The sequence below is a fragment of the Scophthalmus maximus genome, chromosome 20 (assembly GCF_022379125.1).
Source record: "Scophthalmus maximus strain ysfricsl-2021 chromosome 20, ASM2237912v1, whole genome shotgun sequence".
NCBI classification, from domain to species: domain Eukaryota; kingdom Metazoa; phylum Chordata; class Actinopteri; order Pleuronectiformes; family Scophthalmidae; genus Scophthalmus; species Scophthalmus maximus.
Window position 1 is genome coordinate 9,218,802 of NC_061534.1, and position 15,421 is coordinate 9,234,222.

General features: G+C 41.3%; 2 protein-coding genes across 7 annotated transcripts; both read right to left on the reverse strand.

Moving 5' to 3' along the window:
* Positions 1–1,155: 1,155 nt before the first annotated feature.
* On the reverse strand, positions 1,156–9,092 carry smad4a (SMAD family member 4a). 6 transcript variants are annotated; one of them, XR_004784946.2, is made up of 11 exons: positions 7,492–8,731; positions 7,205–7,379; positions 6,698–6,727; positions 6,381–6,608; positions 6,173–6,280; positions 5,358–5,408; positions 5,069–5,252; positions 4,780–4,948; positions 3,920–4,058; positions 2,947–3,288; positions 1,156–2,371 (listed from the first exon to the last, which is right to left on the reverse strand). XR_004784946.2 is itself a non-coding variant. In XM_035607780.2 (11 exons), exons 2-11 carry the CDS (start codon positions 7,729–7,731, stop codon positions 3,077–3,079), a joined length of 1,536 nt encoding a protein of 511 aa, XP_035463673.1. In that variant the 5' UTR covers positions 7,732–7,874; positions 8,738–9,092; the 3' UTR covers positions 1,156–3,076. The 6 variants fall into 6 exon arrangements, 4 of the variants coding, with proteins under 4 accessions (XP_035463673.1, XP_035463671.1, XP_035463672.1 ...); XR_004784945.2 differs by having other exon boundaries at positions 2,803–3,288; XM_035607780.2 differs by adding an exon at positions 8,738–9,092 and having other exon boundaries at positions 1,156–3,288; positions 7,492–7,874.
* Positions 9,093–11,232: 2,140 nt separating this feature from the next.
* LOC118285004 (bone morphogenetic protein 10-like) lies at positions 11,233–14,122 on the reverse strand. Its single transcript, XM_035608269.2, has 2 exons — positions 13,660–14,122; positions 11,233–13,278 (listed from the first exon to the last, which is right to left on the reverse strand). The coding sequence occupies exons 1-2, from the start codon at positions 13,997–13,999 to the stop codon at positions 12,224–12,226; spliced, it is 1,395 nt and encodes a 464-aa protein (XP_035464162.2). The 5' UTR covers positions 14,000–14,122; the 3' UTR covers positions 11,233–12,223.
* Between the last annotated feature and the right edge of the window lie 1,299 nt (positions 14,123–15,421).

Consider the following 15,421-nt stretch of genomic DNA (forward strand, 5'->3'; position numbering starts at 1 on the left):
TTTTTTTATAAAGACTGTGTGCAAATTAGCCCGTTTTCAACCAGAGAGGGGGAATAAAAAGACATAAGCTATGTCATAGGAGTGAAAGCTTCACCTGGACAACATGGCAGCTTCACTGACCCATAGCAGACTCCAGTGCCTTTAATTTTTCGCCCCGGCCAGAGCAGATGGCCTGGGTGACTATTGGGTCTCTGGTGGGCTACAGATCGAGGTGATCAGAGCAGACATTTCATTGCACGGGTGCTGCCACTGAGAAGACGACGCAACTGTCCTCACACTGGACTGTTTATTTCCTGGACATGACACACACACGCCGAAGGGTTTACACATGGTACATGACCTGTAAACGGCTTTTTAATGTACAGAACTGCATAATGAACAAGGAGAGTTACTTTAAGTGAAGAGGGAAAAAAAACGCTCTCTTACGACTCTCATGATCGTGATTTTCTTTTGTCAAATGATATTTTCTGAATGCTGTGACCCGTTTTGAGATATTTGTATTTGGTTGTTTTCAAGTGCCATTTGACAGTCCAGTGAGTCGTGGCCATCTGTAGCACGCTCTAATGCAAGCACAAGCATTTGGCAGTGGCATTTGGGGAAGGTTTTTATTTTGATTCACCCTAGACAAAAATATGTATATATCAAAAACTGAAAAGGTATATTTATTTGTGTCCTGATTATTTGATTTGTTCTTTCGGTGAACATTTTATCGGATATGTTGGCTAAAGTGCTTTTGTGATAAAAAATTTTCCCCCTCCCTCTTTTTGGGATAATGTATAGTATCTGATATAATATATACACACAATTTTCATGTGACTTTCTTTTTGTGTGCCGTTAAGTTTCCTTCATATCTTCTCAAATTGGCGAGCAAACCAATGCGTGTAGGGTGATTTGTATTGTGTATTTTGCATAAAAAAACGAGGACAATTGGGGAACTTTTATATTTATAAAGATATTATCATTTAGTGTGTCGTATTGATGAATATAGAAACTATTAAAGACACATGTAGTTTGGTTTTCTGAATATTTCAGATCTCAGCTCAGGCTAGCTTCTTAGTGTTGTTTTCTTAAAATTTGTGACACGTCTTTGCAGTAATAAATGTTCTCTTGTTCAAAGTTGCTTGTCCTCTCTTACACATTAATCCAACGACTCAATGAGAGTTTTAGCCCATTCGATTTTATTCAACCATATTCATACATATAAACACCAATATCATTCAAACTCAGTTATGTATTCAGAATGTAAGACAATTGTATTACGATGAGCACAAACTTGCATTTCCTGAAAATTGTACAGCATTCCTTTGTTTTTTTTAAATAATTTTTCAATTTTGGCCAGAGTGGTTCATCACTGTAAAGGTAGCAAAAAGTATAAAATACTGCAACAGCTGTAAACAGAGCTCCAAATACCAAAAATAGTTTTGAATAGTGCGGAGCGAAGACTAACCTCGTTCTGTTGCTAATGAAAACCGACCTTTTAGAAGCAACATGAGCACTGAAATGACCACGGTCTGATAAAACCGTTCCATTTTAGGCATAGATATGGCTCCGCTTCCTCTCACAGTTCAATCCTCACTTCCTTTCCTCAGCTCCTGTCTATGTCAACCGTTATCTGAGTGACGCTCAAATTAAAATTGAGGCGAACGCACAGTGATCCTCCACCCGTGTAGTTTGAGGGTCAAAGATTCACTGCCTACTGGTTTGTAAGGTAGTTCTTTAGTGGTAAGATTCAGATTTCATATACCACGACTCCATATGTTACAAATAATCAGCATTATTTTGCCAGAAAACCTTTCAAACCAGCTGTTGGCGAATGATTTGATACTGAAAACATAGAACACTTAACTACCGCAGGGGCCAAAAGCAGTCTTGGACTTTTAGAACCCAGTGTACACGTTTTTATTTTTCACTATGCTAAGCTATTATATGGATACAACAAGTAACCACACACGGGACAAAAAAACAAGACAAAATAATAAAGTGCTAATGGACACTATATGGGCATCTAATAAAAAAAAGTAAAGAAAATTACAGATATTATGCATATGTATAATAACCTTTTCTTTTCAACATATTTCATCATTTCAATTAAATCTGGAGTTTGTATAACAATGAAGTCAAGCTCAACTAAAAGTGGGCCTATTTATTAAAAACAACTATTCAAAATGGGAATATGAATTTAAAAAATAAAAAAACACCAACAAGGTCTGTCAGCTTTGAAAAAGTATTTAACATTTTGCAAGAAAATTAATAACATGATTTCACCCAAATGTCCTGATCTGCGAGGGAGGAAAAAAAACCCCACTTACATGAAGCCATATATCGGCACCGGAGAGCCGACAAGGAGGACTGGAGCGGCAGTGTACACCAACTGAAATCACATTTCAAACGTTTAGACAGGGTACAGGACAGGTTTGCATCAGATACAATGTGCCACCATTGTGCTTCTTAACTCAGCTGTTATTGAGCCAAATATTTTACTAAATAGTTCAAAATGAATTTTGTCAATTAATCACAGGGACTCCAAACATTGCGAAAAGGAATCATTTCCCATTTCACATCCTACAGTCTCTTTGCATTTCTGCTTTCGATCAACACTCAATTAAAAAAATGTTAATCTTTTAAACAAGTTTTTTTCTTTAGCTGAGAACAGTGAGAGATTATTTTTGTAAAGATTTGAGCGACATGCAGCCTTGTTCACTTCCAGTTGGTGAACAATGTCAGAACACTGGCTTTGTTTTAATATGCTCATCCTCTCGGCCGCTTGTTTCCACTGCTACGACTCCACCCAGTGTGACTCACATGTTCCTCCAGCTGTTGCCTGGAAGTCGCTCAACTTAGAGACCTGGAGTCTAATTCAGTATCCTGACAACTGCTCGCAGCGCTGGATTTGAGAAAGCGGTGTGATCGGCGTATACTGCCCGCCTTTTGTGTCCTGTAACCTACTCAGCATCCCCTGTAGTTGCAGTCCTCCTTCGGTGCTCCGGGGCTATAGGTGGCGTGATCTGTTAAAAGTACAGTCTGGTTGGTTTTTTGTTTTCTTCCCGTTTGTTTTCTACAATTAATGTCTTTGAACTTAGTCAAGAGGCTGAGGGTCAGCTATGGGCATGGTGTGCAGAACTTCGTCCAGTAGCTGGAGAGCTCGGTGCAAATGAATTTCAATCCAGCAGGGCGTCTCTTTAATGCTTTGCCGTGGGTAGTCGGGCCCCCAGCCTTTCACGAAGCTCATCCGCAGGATGCACAGCCTGCGCAGGTCGTCGACCCCGATGCCTGCGGCGGCAGACAGACCTGCAGGGGAGTTGTATTGTATTTTTATACAATATCAAACCTCAATTATATTTCTTTGTCATTAGGTTTTGATAACAACATCTTCATCAATTTTTAAAATATACATATTGGCCGATATATCGGTATCTGTAATAAATTTCTCACTAATATCAGTTTTGGCCCACAAAAGTCCAAATTGTCCAGACCCTGCTCTTAAGCAAGCACTGAACTCCACCTTCCCAAATTAGGAAACTGCATAATAAAGTCACAATTTTTCCTTATATCTGCATTTCAACATCAACACATAGTAATATCTGACAGATATTGTCGATAAACTTTCTACCACCACAGAGAAATGCAGTGTAACGGCAATTTTTATGCATCTGGGTCGGTTTGGGATGAAATCCAGCCATTTAGCCATAGTCACTTAATCTGAATAAACATTATAATAAAAAATAAATATATAAATAAATATCTCCTACGTAATAAGGCTGCTGAAGTCACAGTTTTGCCCAAAGCAAAGGCTCAACACAAGAAAATGCACTCTTTTATGGCAGTGCCATTAAAAGTCCCTGATCTTAGAGGACAATGCAGAGAAACAATCACAATAATACACTCGCCGGAGAGAAAGTGCAGCAGTTAACACACTCACTGATGGCAGGGGCGATGCCTCCAACAGAGCCTGGTCCAGGAATGTTACCGGCCACTGCGGCCGCCTGAGCTGCAGCTGCCGCCTGAGCTGTCGCGGCCTGCTGCTGCATCTGCCTGTGGCACTGACGCAAGTCAAACACCTGGCGGGGGACAAGACAAACGCTGAAAAACTGACAAGAGGCCGGGATATTGAAACGACCGCTCAACCATTTGACCGTTTACTAATATTGTGACCAGGCCAGGTTCAGTTTGATTAACATATATATTTCTTTTTAAAGGCCCCAGTGTGTCATTTCTGTAATTTTATGGCGGCATCTGGTGGTAAGGTTGCAAACCGCAACCAACTGAGCAACTGACAGGGACACATTATGGTGGCCCTCTGCCGATTCCATTTCTGGTTTCCGGCAGCGCTGAAAGTTCAACGTGAATGCAACGTATTCTGGACCGTTTTTTGCAACAACCGTATTCAACACGACGTAGCAAACATGGCGAGTCACACGGAGGTCGGGTCCACCTCGTGTAACTATATTTAACTCATTCAAAGTTGACTAATAAACATTTGTTCTTTGTTGCAGGTGATTATACATATATGAACACATGGTTACCGACAATTTCTGTGTAATGGGTTCTTAAAAATATCACACGCTGTAGCTTTAACTTTCCTTCACTAACACAAAGGAACAGAGGATGCGCCACATATTTTACAGCAACATCAGTTACTACAACCTTGAGCTACATTAACAGTTAACAGCTCCACCATACTCACATAAGAGCCTTAGTTGCATAATGGCTCTAGTGTGTTTTCCACCAACACTACTTCTTTTTGCTTTTCACCGTATGAGCAAGGCGCTGCGATCTCACCTTGATGTAAGCACTGGGATAGATCTTGTGAACTGCGTCTCCGGGAGCACGTCCAGCTTCTCGATCCAGGTAGTAGCTCTGCACAAACACTGCGTGGTCACTCAAACAGCGCACCCACACATCTCCTTCACCTTTGCACTCCAGCTGCACACCTTTACCAATGTGGAGCCTTAAGTTAGAGAGTAAACACAGTCAGAAAAGAGAGACATCACATCACTGCATTTACGTATTAACTTATCAACTATGTGTGCTTGAATTCAATTTTTTTTTATCACATGAGGCAGAGCACCTGGCTCTTTCTATGTTCTCTGTCCGGTGAACATTGCTCAGCTGGCCCAAGCAGAAACGATCCCCTCCTGATGGATCCACGTAGCCGTCCACGGTCACTATCGGACATGTGGACGGCACTTTAAATGTCTCCCCCACCTGGACGTCCATCTCAAAGTAAGCAATGGAGCACCAGTATTCTGGAGCTGGAAAGCAAATACAATATAGTCACCTCAGGTCAAAATGGTCTGTTATGATGTATTAAGGGTAAATATGTGAATGTTGTTTTCAATCCGCAGCTCAATACTCACCAGGGTGATTGGATATGGGGGGCTGGAACGCAATTTCATTGGTAACAGGCCCTGCGAGATAATTTCGATATATCATTCAGATTTGAGCGCACTGAACAACCATCTTGGATTTGCTACAAACTACATGTAAACAAGGTCACTGTACCACTAGATGTGCACAAAAATGTTGGCTTGAATCTTCTTTAGTTTCTGCAAATGTGAGTTATTGAAAACTAAAAAAAAAGTGTTGCTTGTTTCATGTTCATGCTTGAAATTTCAATCAGGGATTGTTCAACACAGCCTACGGATGCATGTTTGCCAAGTTATGGCTTTTGAGCCCACTATCTCTTCACACTTAACCACATCAAGATCTTAATTAATACTCATGTTATAGTACCTTATTAGCAACTAGGTGCATGTAGATTAATGGGATTGATTTATGGGACATTACAAATGAAAAGAAAAGATTTTAAGCCTAGATTTCAAGTGCATATTGTCCATGTAGGACAAGTTCCACTTGTTTTCTGTTGCTTGTGTCTGTCTCTGCCCCTTCACGTATTCCGTTTATTAACACACACAAACTATAGCACAAGGACAGTTCAAACAAAAAGGCTTCATGAGAAACAAACAGGGACACATCACTGGTTAAACACAACGAAAAGCAGTAGAGAACAAAGTCAGACAAAGACCAGATAAGAAACAGAGATAACTAACTGCACATCATCTCCACTGACTTGACAAAAAATCTATGCTCATGACTGAAGAGATGGTTTAAAAAAGTGCTTCATAGCGTTGAATGCGAGAGCTTTGCAGAACGTGACTGTGTTTCCACTCACAGTAATGCCCTGTGTGAGGCATGGGTGGGTGATGCTGTAGATGACCATTCTGGTGCTGAGGCACCGCAGGGGTGAAGCTGTTGCTCCTGCTCCAGTTAGGGGCAGGATCTGGAAATATGCATTCAAAAGAGTTGCGTTACCAAATTTATGCCAACTGTACATTTTTGTTGATCGCATTAATTCAATTCCAACAGCAATTCTTTATTACATTCTGCACATATATGTAGCATCTCACTTGAGGGTCCAGCACTGATTGTAGAGAAAGCAGATGTTGAGGCTGAACCACTGCCTTCCGATGGGGGGAGCAGAGCGGGCCCACTGAAGGGCTCTTGTGGACCGGGCCTCGAAGGCTGATGCTGGATAGTCTGCAGGTGGCTCTCGGAGCTAGAGTGAGATTGCTGGTCATAGTCATATTCATCCTTTACCATGAGTGGACCTGGCAGAGGATGACACAAGTGGTTAAGACCGGTGCAATCTCACAAAAATCAGAAAAAAGCAAAAAGGAAAACTCGGGCACCACCTCACCTGAACTTGAAAGTGTCAGTCCTGATAAATCTGGAGAAGAAAAAAAAAAGGGGGTGAATATTCAGAGTAAGAATCAGGACAAGGGCAGTTATTTTTCAACCATTCACGGCACATTATTACATCATTATCACTAAGATTATTAAGTAGCAGGAATGTTCTAATAATGACTAAAAGGGCTGTGGAATGAAGAGATTGATAAAGTGAAAATTAGATAATGTATTAAATAAATCGAACAGATACCCAAAGCAATGTAATTTGGTCATAAATGCAAATTGTAATTTAAATGAAATGTAATTTCCAAATCTATTAATTTACTAATTAAAACTACTTCATCTGAAAGGATGAAATCATGTAAAAAAAAAAATACACCAACTTATATGAACCCTCGCAATTCTTGTATCTATTCTTGTGTACATGTTATGTTATTCTACATTTATCCATAACCTAAAATAATGAGATGTAGTCACGAAAAAAACAAACAAACAACAACATTCGATTCCCACTTACCGATGCCTGGAGAGACAACCCTCTCGTAGTGGTATGGGTTGACACAAACATTGTCACACTTCAGGTCAAAGGCGTACTGGCAATATTTCACGTGCTTTAACTCGTTCTTGTGCAGATCAGGCCATCGCCACAGTCGGGCATAGACGACGTGGGGGAAACCTTTACGCCCTGCGACCTAGAGCAGAGCATAAACATCTAATGAGATAAGTAGCGTTTCTGTGCAATCGCTCACAAATTTCTCTCATCATATCACAAACCAACTTTGTACTGTAAATCAACTACTGTACCTGTAGGCGTCCATCCAAAGTTCGCTGTATGGTGACACACTTGCTCGGATGCGCTCCATTCGTAGTGATGGCTGTGATAAGGGAATCCAGCTCATCTTTTTTCTCCTTCAGCTTCTTGACAAGACTCTCAATGGCCCGTTTTGCGAAGCTCTCGCTCTCCCCTCCCTGTCGGTGGCACATGAGGCTGTGCACGATGCTCAGGCAGGCGTCATTGCTCGTGGGGGTGTTTGTGATTGACATCTTGCTCCTTGGGTTTCAACCTTGGGAAGACTTCCCAGGTGTATCCTCTATGCCTTTGACCAGTAGAGCTGATAAGGTGGAGTGACTGTTGATCGAGTGCTGCTCTCGTTTAGCAAATCTAAAAACAGCGAGGGCTGTGTCTTCTTAAAGAGACCAGAGGAGAAGGGTAACCAAACTTTCACACTGCATTGCAGGAAGTGGCACACAAGCACAATCTGTAAATGATCCCGACTTCACTCCTGGTGCAGAAAGAGAACTGATTAGTAGAATAAATGTCAATTGAAACCACTGAAAAGGTCAGATGGCAGTAAAATAACTCTGCAGCCACTTGCCACAGTGACTGGGCTTAAGGGCAAAATACAAAGAAACTCAATACATCCACGTATTTTTTGGTTGCATGGTATCTTCAATTTAACTCTGTGTGAACATACCGAACTGAAGCGAACGTGTGAAAAACAACGGTCACTTCTGATTCAAGTGTATGACCGCTGCAGTAACATCTCACACCCATGCACAACACCTCCCAGGTCGTCATCTGTGCATATGGCAATTTCATCTCGTCTGATATGCAAAACAAGGGCGGGGGAGTTTGCTCTTTATCTACAATACTTGTATAATATTAGGATAAAAATCAGATGTCAATAGGGGTTACATGGGCAGGTTTTTCTATAAGCATTTTAGCAGCTAATGTTAGCATTGATGGGTACCAAGGCTAACAAACACAGGCAGCGGTATCCTTCCGAACAATAACCTCAGTGTTATGAAACTGCAACTGAATTAAAGAATACCGATTGGTAATCTTACCTCTATTTGTTCAAATTAACACGCACATTTAGTAAAAGTACAATTGTTGCAGAGCGCTCAGCTACGTTGCCCCGGCTAACGTCGACGTTAGCCACCGCGGGGTACAACGCTAGCATTACTCGACTAACGCTAGTTTAATAAAGCGGTGGTCTCAGAACAGAGCGCGGGCACCAAACATGCACATGCTGGTTCGTGTACTCACCGTGATTTCTCGCGGCGGCGGCGTCGGTCCAGGTATTATCAGACGATGAGCGGGTCGCCTCAGCTCCCTCAGTGTCGATATGCTGCCCCCAGCCTCAACTAGCTCGCTAGCACATAACAGCTAACGCTAACAGACGTCCATCAACTTCACGCTAGCACGCTGGCTAACCCCTGCCTCTCTGTGGCGGCCCGCTTACCTACACGTAATGGTACAATATCATATTAGCTTAACACACTCTCGTGTAGGTGTTCGCCTTGTTGCACTTAATGTAACCTTAAGAATAGAGTAAACCTTCACCGGTTAGCTGACCACGAAAATAAACACTTTTTTTTCCTCCTCCACCCACCAGGTTCCATCTGCGCATGCGCGCGTAAAAAAATGTGACAGGCGTGGCGCTGCTGTTTGTTTTCTCATGAAAAAAAAACACCTACTGTTTGCAAATATCAATGTCAATACATCGCACACCAGAAAGTCACTGTAGAGTGATGGATCTTTTTGGATTAACATAAGGGTTCCTGTACATTGAGGATTTGTTTAATTGTGTTCTTGGGCCTCCAGATGTGTATCAGATGCATGTGAGTTCGTTGAAGGGTGCACTGCGCCAGATGTTCAGTTGGACCTGAAACCATTTCAAGTAAATCAAACAAGCAAAGATAATAAATACAACTTGCACATTGGGCTGGGATTGTGAAGTGGGCCACAGGTTCCAGGTTGTCAGAATATGTACAACTAAAGCACATGATCAGCTGAAGTGATGGGGGCCTTGAAGGCTGGTTCTATACTATGACCTCATACCGCCTGATTTGCAGAATGTCCCTAAATCAAAATCTAGTTTTTTTGCCAGCACTGGTTAGTGTAGCATGCTGCGTGAGTTTTACCCCTCAGTCATACTTAGGGCACATACTGTACTACGAGTAGGATGAACGGAGGGATCAGCTTCTCTGTGCCCTGGGGTCACCTACAGTAACGCATTGATGAACGACAATTTTAGGCTTTATTCACAGAAGACACTTTGACAGGAAAAGAACAGCTGTTACTCATGACAAGAGCTCTGTTCTATCTAAGTATAAATCTGTGACAGTGAGTCAAGCAACACCCTGAAACTGAACTCAGCCAATTTTAATTTTATACCATGTATGACTTTATGAACTTTTACGTTTAAATATGTTCCATTTTCTGGATGTTTGACTTAAACTGGGTGAAGACAACAAACTCAGTCAATTTCCTTTACTCAAACAGTCTAGGTGAGTAAAATTCTATACCTTGTGTTTGATTTCTGAAAGACATTGAAAAACATCAAATGACATCAATATCTCCCATTACACTCTAATTATGAAAATGTAAAACTGGTATGTTTACTGTAATATATGTATATATATATATATTGAAATAGCCCTGATTATGAGTCAGAGCTATTTCAGTGAGTGCCACACAAACACCATCTGTGAAGTTCTGAAACTAAATTTTTTCTGATAAGCACAATGCATAGGCTAATAATAAATCACAAACAAAGAAAATATCATTTTTTCCTGCATCCCCAAGAAAGCTTATAATAATAAAGTTTCTTTTCGTAGTGTGATGGTTTGTACTGTAATAAAAAGTCTCCCCCTTGCGGATATACTGTTATTTAGTCTGATATTATAAATAATAGCAGCAGTTCCCCGCCCTAACCTTTCTTCTCAATCTTACATATCTGCCAGCGAAATGAGTCATGTGTTTATGGTTCAAGTGTGGTGGTTTTGTTAATCCTTGCTGGATTAACAAAAGTTAAAGATATTTTCTTACTCTAAATCAGTAAAAAAGGCTTTGTCAATAAATACTGGGTAATTTACAAACTTGGGCAATTCCTATTGACGTTTTTATTTCAATCAATTTGTTCACTCACAGTCAATATCTCTGCCCTGCAGACTCGGCCCATGCAAATCTACACACCAAGCGAGGATCCTATTAAGCTAGAAAGTTCCACAGCGTTACGCGATTATTGTTATCTGCTTCCGACTGTTAACAGCAGAAGCTAGGTGATGATGTGACATGTGTTTTTTTCCATTTGTACTGTTGCTGTGGCCCTGATAAGGGTGTCCGCATGCCCATGTCAGAAAAAGGAAGTGAGAAGGGTTCAGAGGGCACCAAGCAACCTGATGGCAGGATTGTCAGCAGAGCATGTTGGTGTTGGAGACCAGGAATCTGACACCACCTTCTGACAAATGACACCACTTGGAGTGGCGTCTCATCCTGAGTGACGGACTATGAGACTCCAGGCTCTGACACCTCCTTATCGCTATGGCATGGAAGCGGGTAAAGAGAGGCCCGCAAGGCATGTGGCGCTAGAGGGATGGGGATTAAGGTTTGTTAGGTGGGGAGTGCTGTGATCACCTGGCAATGAAGCAAGTGGTACAAGCGGCCAAAAATTGCTACATAATCTGTGAATATGTCTGTTTTCAGATATTTTATTTTTACAACCATGACAACATTAATGATCATGTGAGAACCAAAAGCAGGCTATGAATGGACGGTATAAAGAAAGATTTCACAGCAGCCGACAGCAATGTTGGGCAAGAGAAATTTGGATTTGGATTTTTTCAGACAAGAAGCCGCGAAGAGCTCGAAGACAACGAGAAAATCAAAAGCCATGAACAACAGATTTTCTGGCGAGCCAATAAAAGGGAAAATGTCACAGTCTTTAAATCATTTCCATGGCTCCAACATGCCGTAGGGCACAGAAATAATATATATATATCTACTTACTAATAAAGCATTTTGGCATCACTGTGATTCAATTACAGCTGAATTTAAGAGACTTTAATTTAAAAATAAAAAACATACAGCATACTAACAGTAGTGCAAGTCATTGTAGTATGGTGGCCATGCAAAGATGTAGATTTTTCATGACAGAATAATTCAGCTTGGATAAAAAAATGGAGAAAATCTTTTGAGGGAGATCCACAAAAAAATAGTCTATTTGGTGGGGTTTTGTTTCATCACCCACATTGAAATTCTCTAGGGTTTGATCTCTTCATTGACTTATACATATTGGTTTTGTAACAGATATAAGTACAGCGATATTTAACCTTCTGACTCAACATGGAACATGAAAACAGCGTGAACAGATATTTTTCCCAAGATGTTCAGATATTTGCGAAAATATATTTTTCATGTTCATCTTGTCTGATGTTACACTCAAAAACATTCTGATATACAAAAAATTCACCAAAGAATTATCACAAATCATGACAGACTGTTTAAGATTTGCAGCATTACTTTGAAAGCTTCATATTCTACATTCATATATATATTAACTGATATACCTTTATACAATTGCAAAAATTTACAACAATTAGCACAAATTTGTGTCCATCACTAATTTACAACTAAGTCCAGAACTGTGTCTTTACACGCCACTGTATGAGATCTTAGATATTGTGGAAACATGAGGAGATGTGGGCAATGTGCAGTCTCTATCTCTGTGTTACGGCCTCGCTTCCAGGACTATCTGCATCCACACTCTGCCACCACCATCCCCTCGTACTTGTGATTGAAAGTGATCACTCCGTTATCAAGATAAAGAAGTGATATGGGCTCCAGTTTGGTGGGCACACAGCAGGCACGCGATGCTCTCTCTGGGCTCTTCACACTCAGCAGAGTCTGCACTATGGCATGCTTGGTAGGCGAGACTTCGGAGGTCATAGGTGGGTTACACACCCCGCTGCACTCATATGCCTCATAGCCCAGAGGCTGGATGATCCATGTATCCCAGCCAATGTCTTTAAAATCCACAAAGAGCGGGGTCCTCTTGCACGACTCGCTCTTAACATTGCGACGGATTCGGGGAGGTGTGTCATAGATAAGGTTGGACTGCAGTTGCATGAGGGACTGTTTGTCCAGGTCGTCCTGGTTAGCATGGCCAGTGTTGTGATTAACATGCCCCCAGAAAGCTTTTTGGCTCCGGCCCATGTTTTCAGGGAGGTCACTCTCGTGCTCAATCATCTGGGTAAGCTCTTGTTTATCCTGTTTGTTGTCTCTGCTCTGATCATCTGAGAACACGATCACCACCGCATTTTGTTTCCCCTCCAAGCTCCTGTCGATATCAATCTCAACCAAACTTTCAACGTCCTGCATGGCGGCTTGCATGGCTCCGTCCTCCTCTGAAACCAGAGTTGTGATGTGAACCTCCAGTCTGTGAGTTGCAGACCCCGATTTCCGCCAGAGCGTAACCACATGAGTCAGGTCAAACGACACCCAGCTGTTATCTTTGGCATGAATATGCTTTGTCACCAGTTCCTCCAAATCCTTCATCTCCACCACCCCTTCTTTATCCCTCCTTCTCCCTTCTTTCCCCACCTCTTTTGTCCAAACAACGCCCTCATGTATATTGAAAATGGTCACCTTGCAGTAGAGGCCAGAGTATGGTCTTTGGGCCCTCCGGGCCAGAGTGAAAAGGCGAAGCTCCGCTAATGTTACATGCTCATGGTGGGGCATGGAGATGTTGAATTGCAGTGGAAATATCCTCACACCCCGGGCAGTTAAACTGTAGGGGGAGGAATCTGAAATTAAAATATCAACAAGTGTGTCTCAATGCATTTTTCATGCGTGCGTTTTCACGTTAAATTTTCAAACATTAGAATGTACCCATGTATCAAATACTTTACAGCTACCATAATAAATGTATTTGGTTTGTTCGAATCATATCATTTATATAATGTTAAAGTTAAATAGCTTTGTTATGTTAAACAACACTTTAACATTTAGATCAATTTGATTTCTATAAATTAAAGGTTTTTCAGTCAATGATTGAAGTTTTAAAATGTCAAATATGAAGCAAGTGATTTGAACGCTAACCAGTAAGGTTTTTTTGGATAAACAAGAAGCAAAAGGTGTGGCAGTTCCTCAAGATTTTTGTGACGTTAAATAAAGCAAGTTTGTACCTTGATTCTTGAAACTGCGCACAATGTTGGCCGAGGGCACAGAAGTGCGGTCTTTGGCGAATCGGTCGTACAGCTCCAACATGTACTCTGGTGGCTCCTTACGGGCAGCGAGGGGCCTGGGCTGGGGCCTCGGCTCTGTGAGGTTCAGTGTGGACAGAAACTGTCTCATAAAGTCCTGCGCATCAAGAAGCGGATTATCACCCACATCCCTACCGACTGACGCCCTGCGGTGGTTCTCAAGAGACCTGATGGGACTGCTGAAGCTCAAGCCAGTCAACACCAGGAGTAGGACATTCAGAGAGCGGATAAACCCGAGGCTGGAGAGGACTGAAGCGGTCATGGTCAAGTGAAGGAAAGGTTTTAGATCCAAAGACTAAGAGTACCAGATGAGAAGATGTTATGGATCCTTTGGAGAAGATATCCGCAAACAGTTTTCGAAGGAGGACTGACCTTCGTCAAAAAGGACAACAGGTTGCTGTTGGGGGCAAAGAAAAAACAGCTTTGCCCTTGTTGATCTTGTGGTCTGGTTCTGAGGGCAGGGCTGTGCTGTCCAATGTGCTGTGCTGACATGTGTGGAGATGTCACCAAGGCCCTACTCGGCCCTCCTCTCTCTCTCCCCACTAGGAACTTGTGACCTTAATTTCAACTGATATTCTGTCTCTTTTTGACCAGCGCCTTTCTCTTCATAAACCAACGACAAAACCCACCATCGCAGTGATTTTATACTAACATGACAGCTGATTCATGAACTGCTATATGTTGCACCATGCTATAATCAAAATAATGACAATGTCCTGATACATCATTTGGTTTAAACACAGCAGAATGTAGAGTTATGGAAATGGTCTCAATTCAGTACCCAACAGTGTTGACAGATTACAACGGAAAACATGTTGCGTGTACTATTTTCCTATTTAATGCAGGAAATCAGTCACCAATTAACAAAATTGTTTTATTTATGCTTTGCAATCTCCACAAGAGGCCAGTGTAGACCTAATATCTGTACCTGTGCTAATACAAATTCCAACTAATTACTGGTTTTGTTTTCTAATAATGTCTGGCAACTCCCATATGCAATCATCGGCATCATCATCATTTCAACAATCGCCCACACACAAAACAATAGTGATAAATTAGGTAGAAAATGCACTCAATGTATCTGTTTGATCTCAAATCACACATCTCATGACTTTTGGGGATAAAAAGTGAACAAAAACAAATTTCATTGATTGTAGTTCTTGTATGCACTACTACTTTTGGAAGTTAATTCATGATAATCTCCTGCTGGGTCTCTGATAGGTCATTTTGCATTATGTTGCTGAACTCTACAATCAAATCACTTTTTGCAGACTCTATAGAATATATATGATATATTCTGTTAGTAAATCAAATGTACAATGAGATTTCGAATCAATTTTTCAATGTGTTGATTTTATATTTTATGTCAGTATATTGCAAACTTTTTTTTACAAAGAACAGAGCATATACCCAGGGTAGACAAAGTAATCTGAACAATTCTCAAAAGTATATGTATTCTCCACTACTGCAATAACTGCTGCAGGGTTGGATCATATTATAGTGGGTTGGATGCTAAATAACAAAATATTTGCTTCCTACTGTGTACATTATATTCCTGTTTCTAAGCTTCTAGGAAGATTCTGTGTTTTTCAGATTGCTCTCCTTGAACAACTAAATGAACAACTAAATTGAGTCGTCTGTGTTTTTGGCCAGTGCACCTGCAGTTTGTTCAGCACACGTGTGG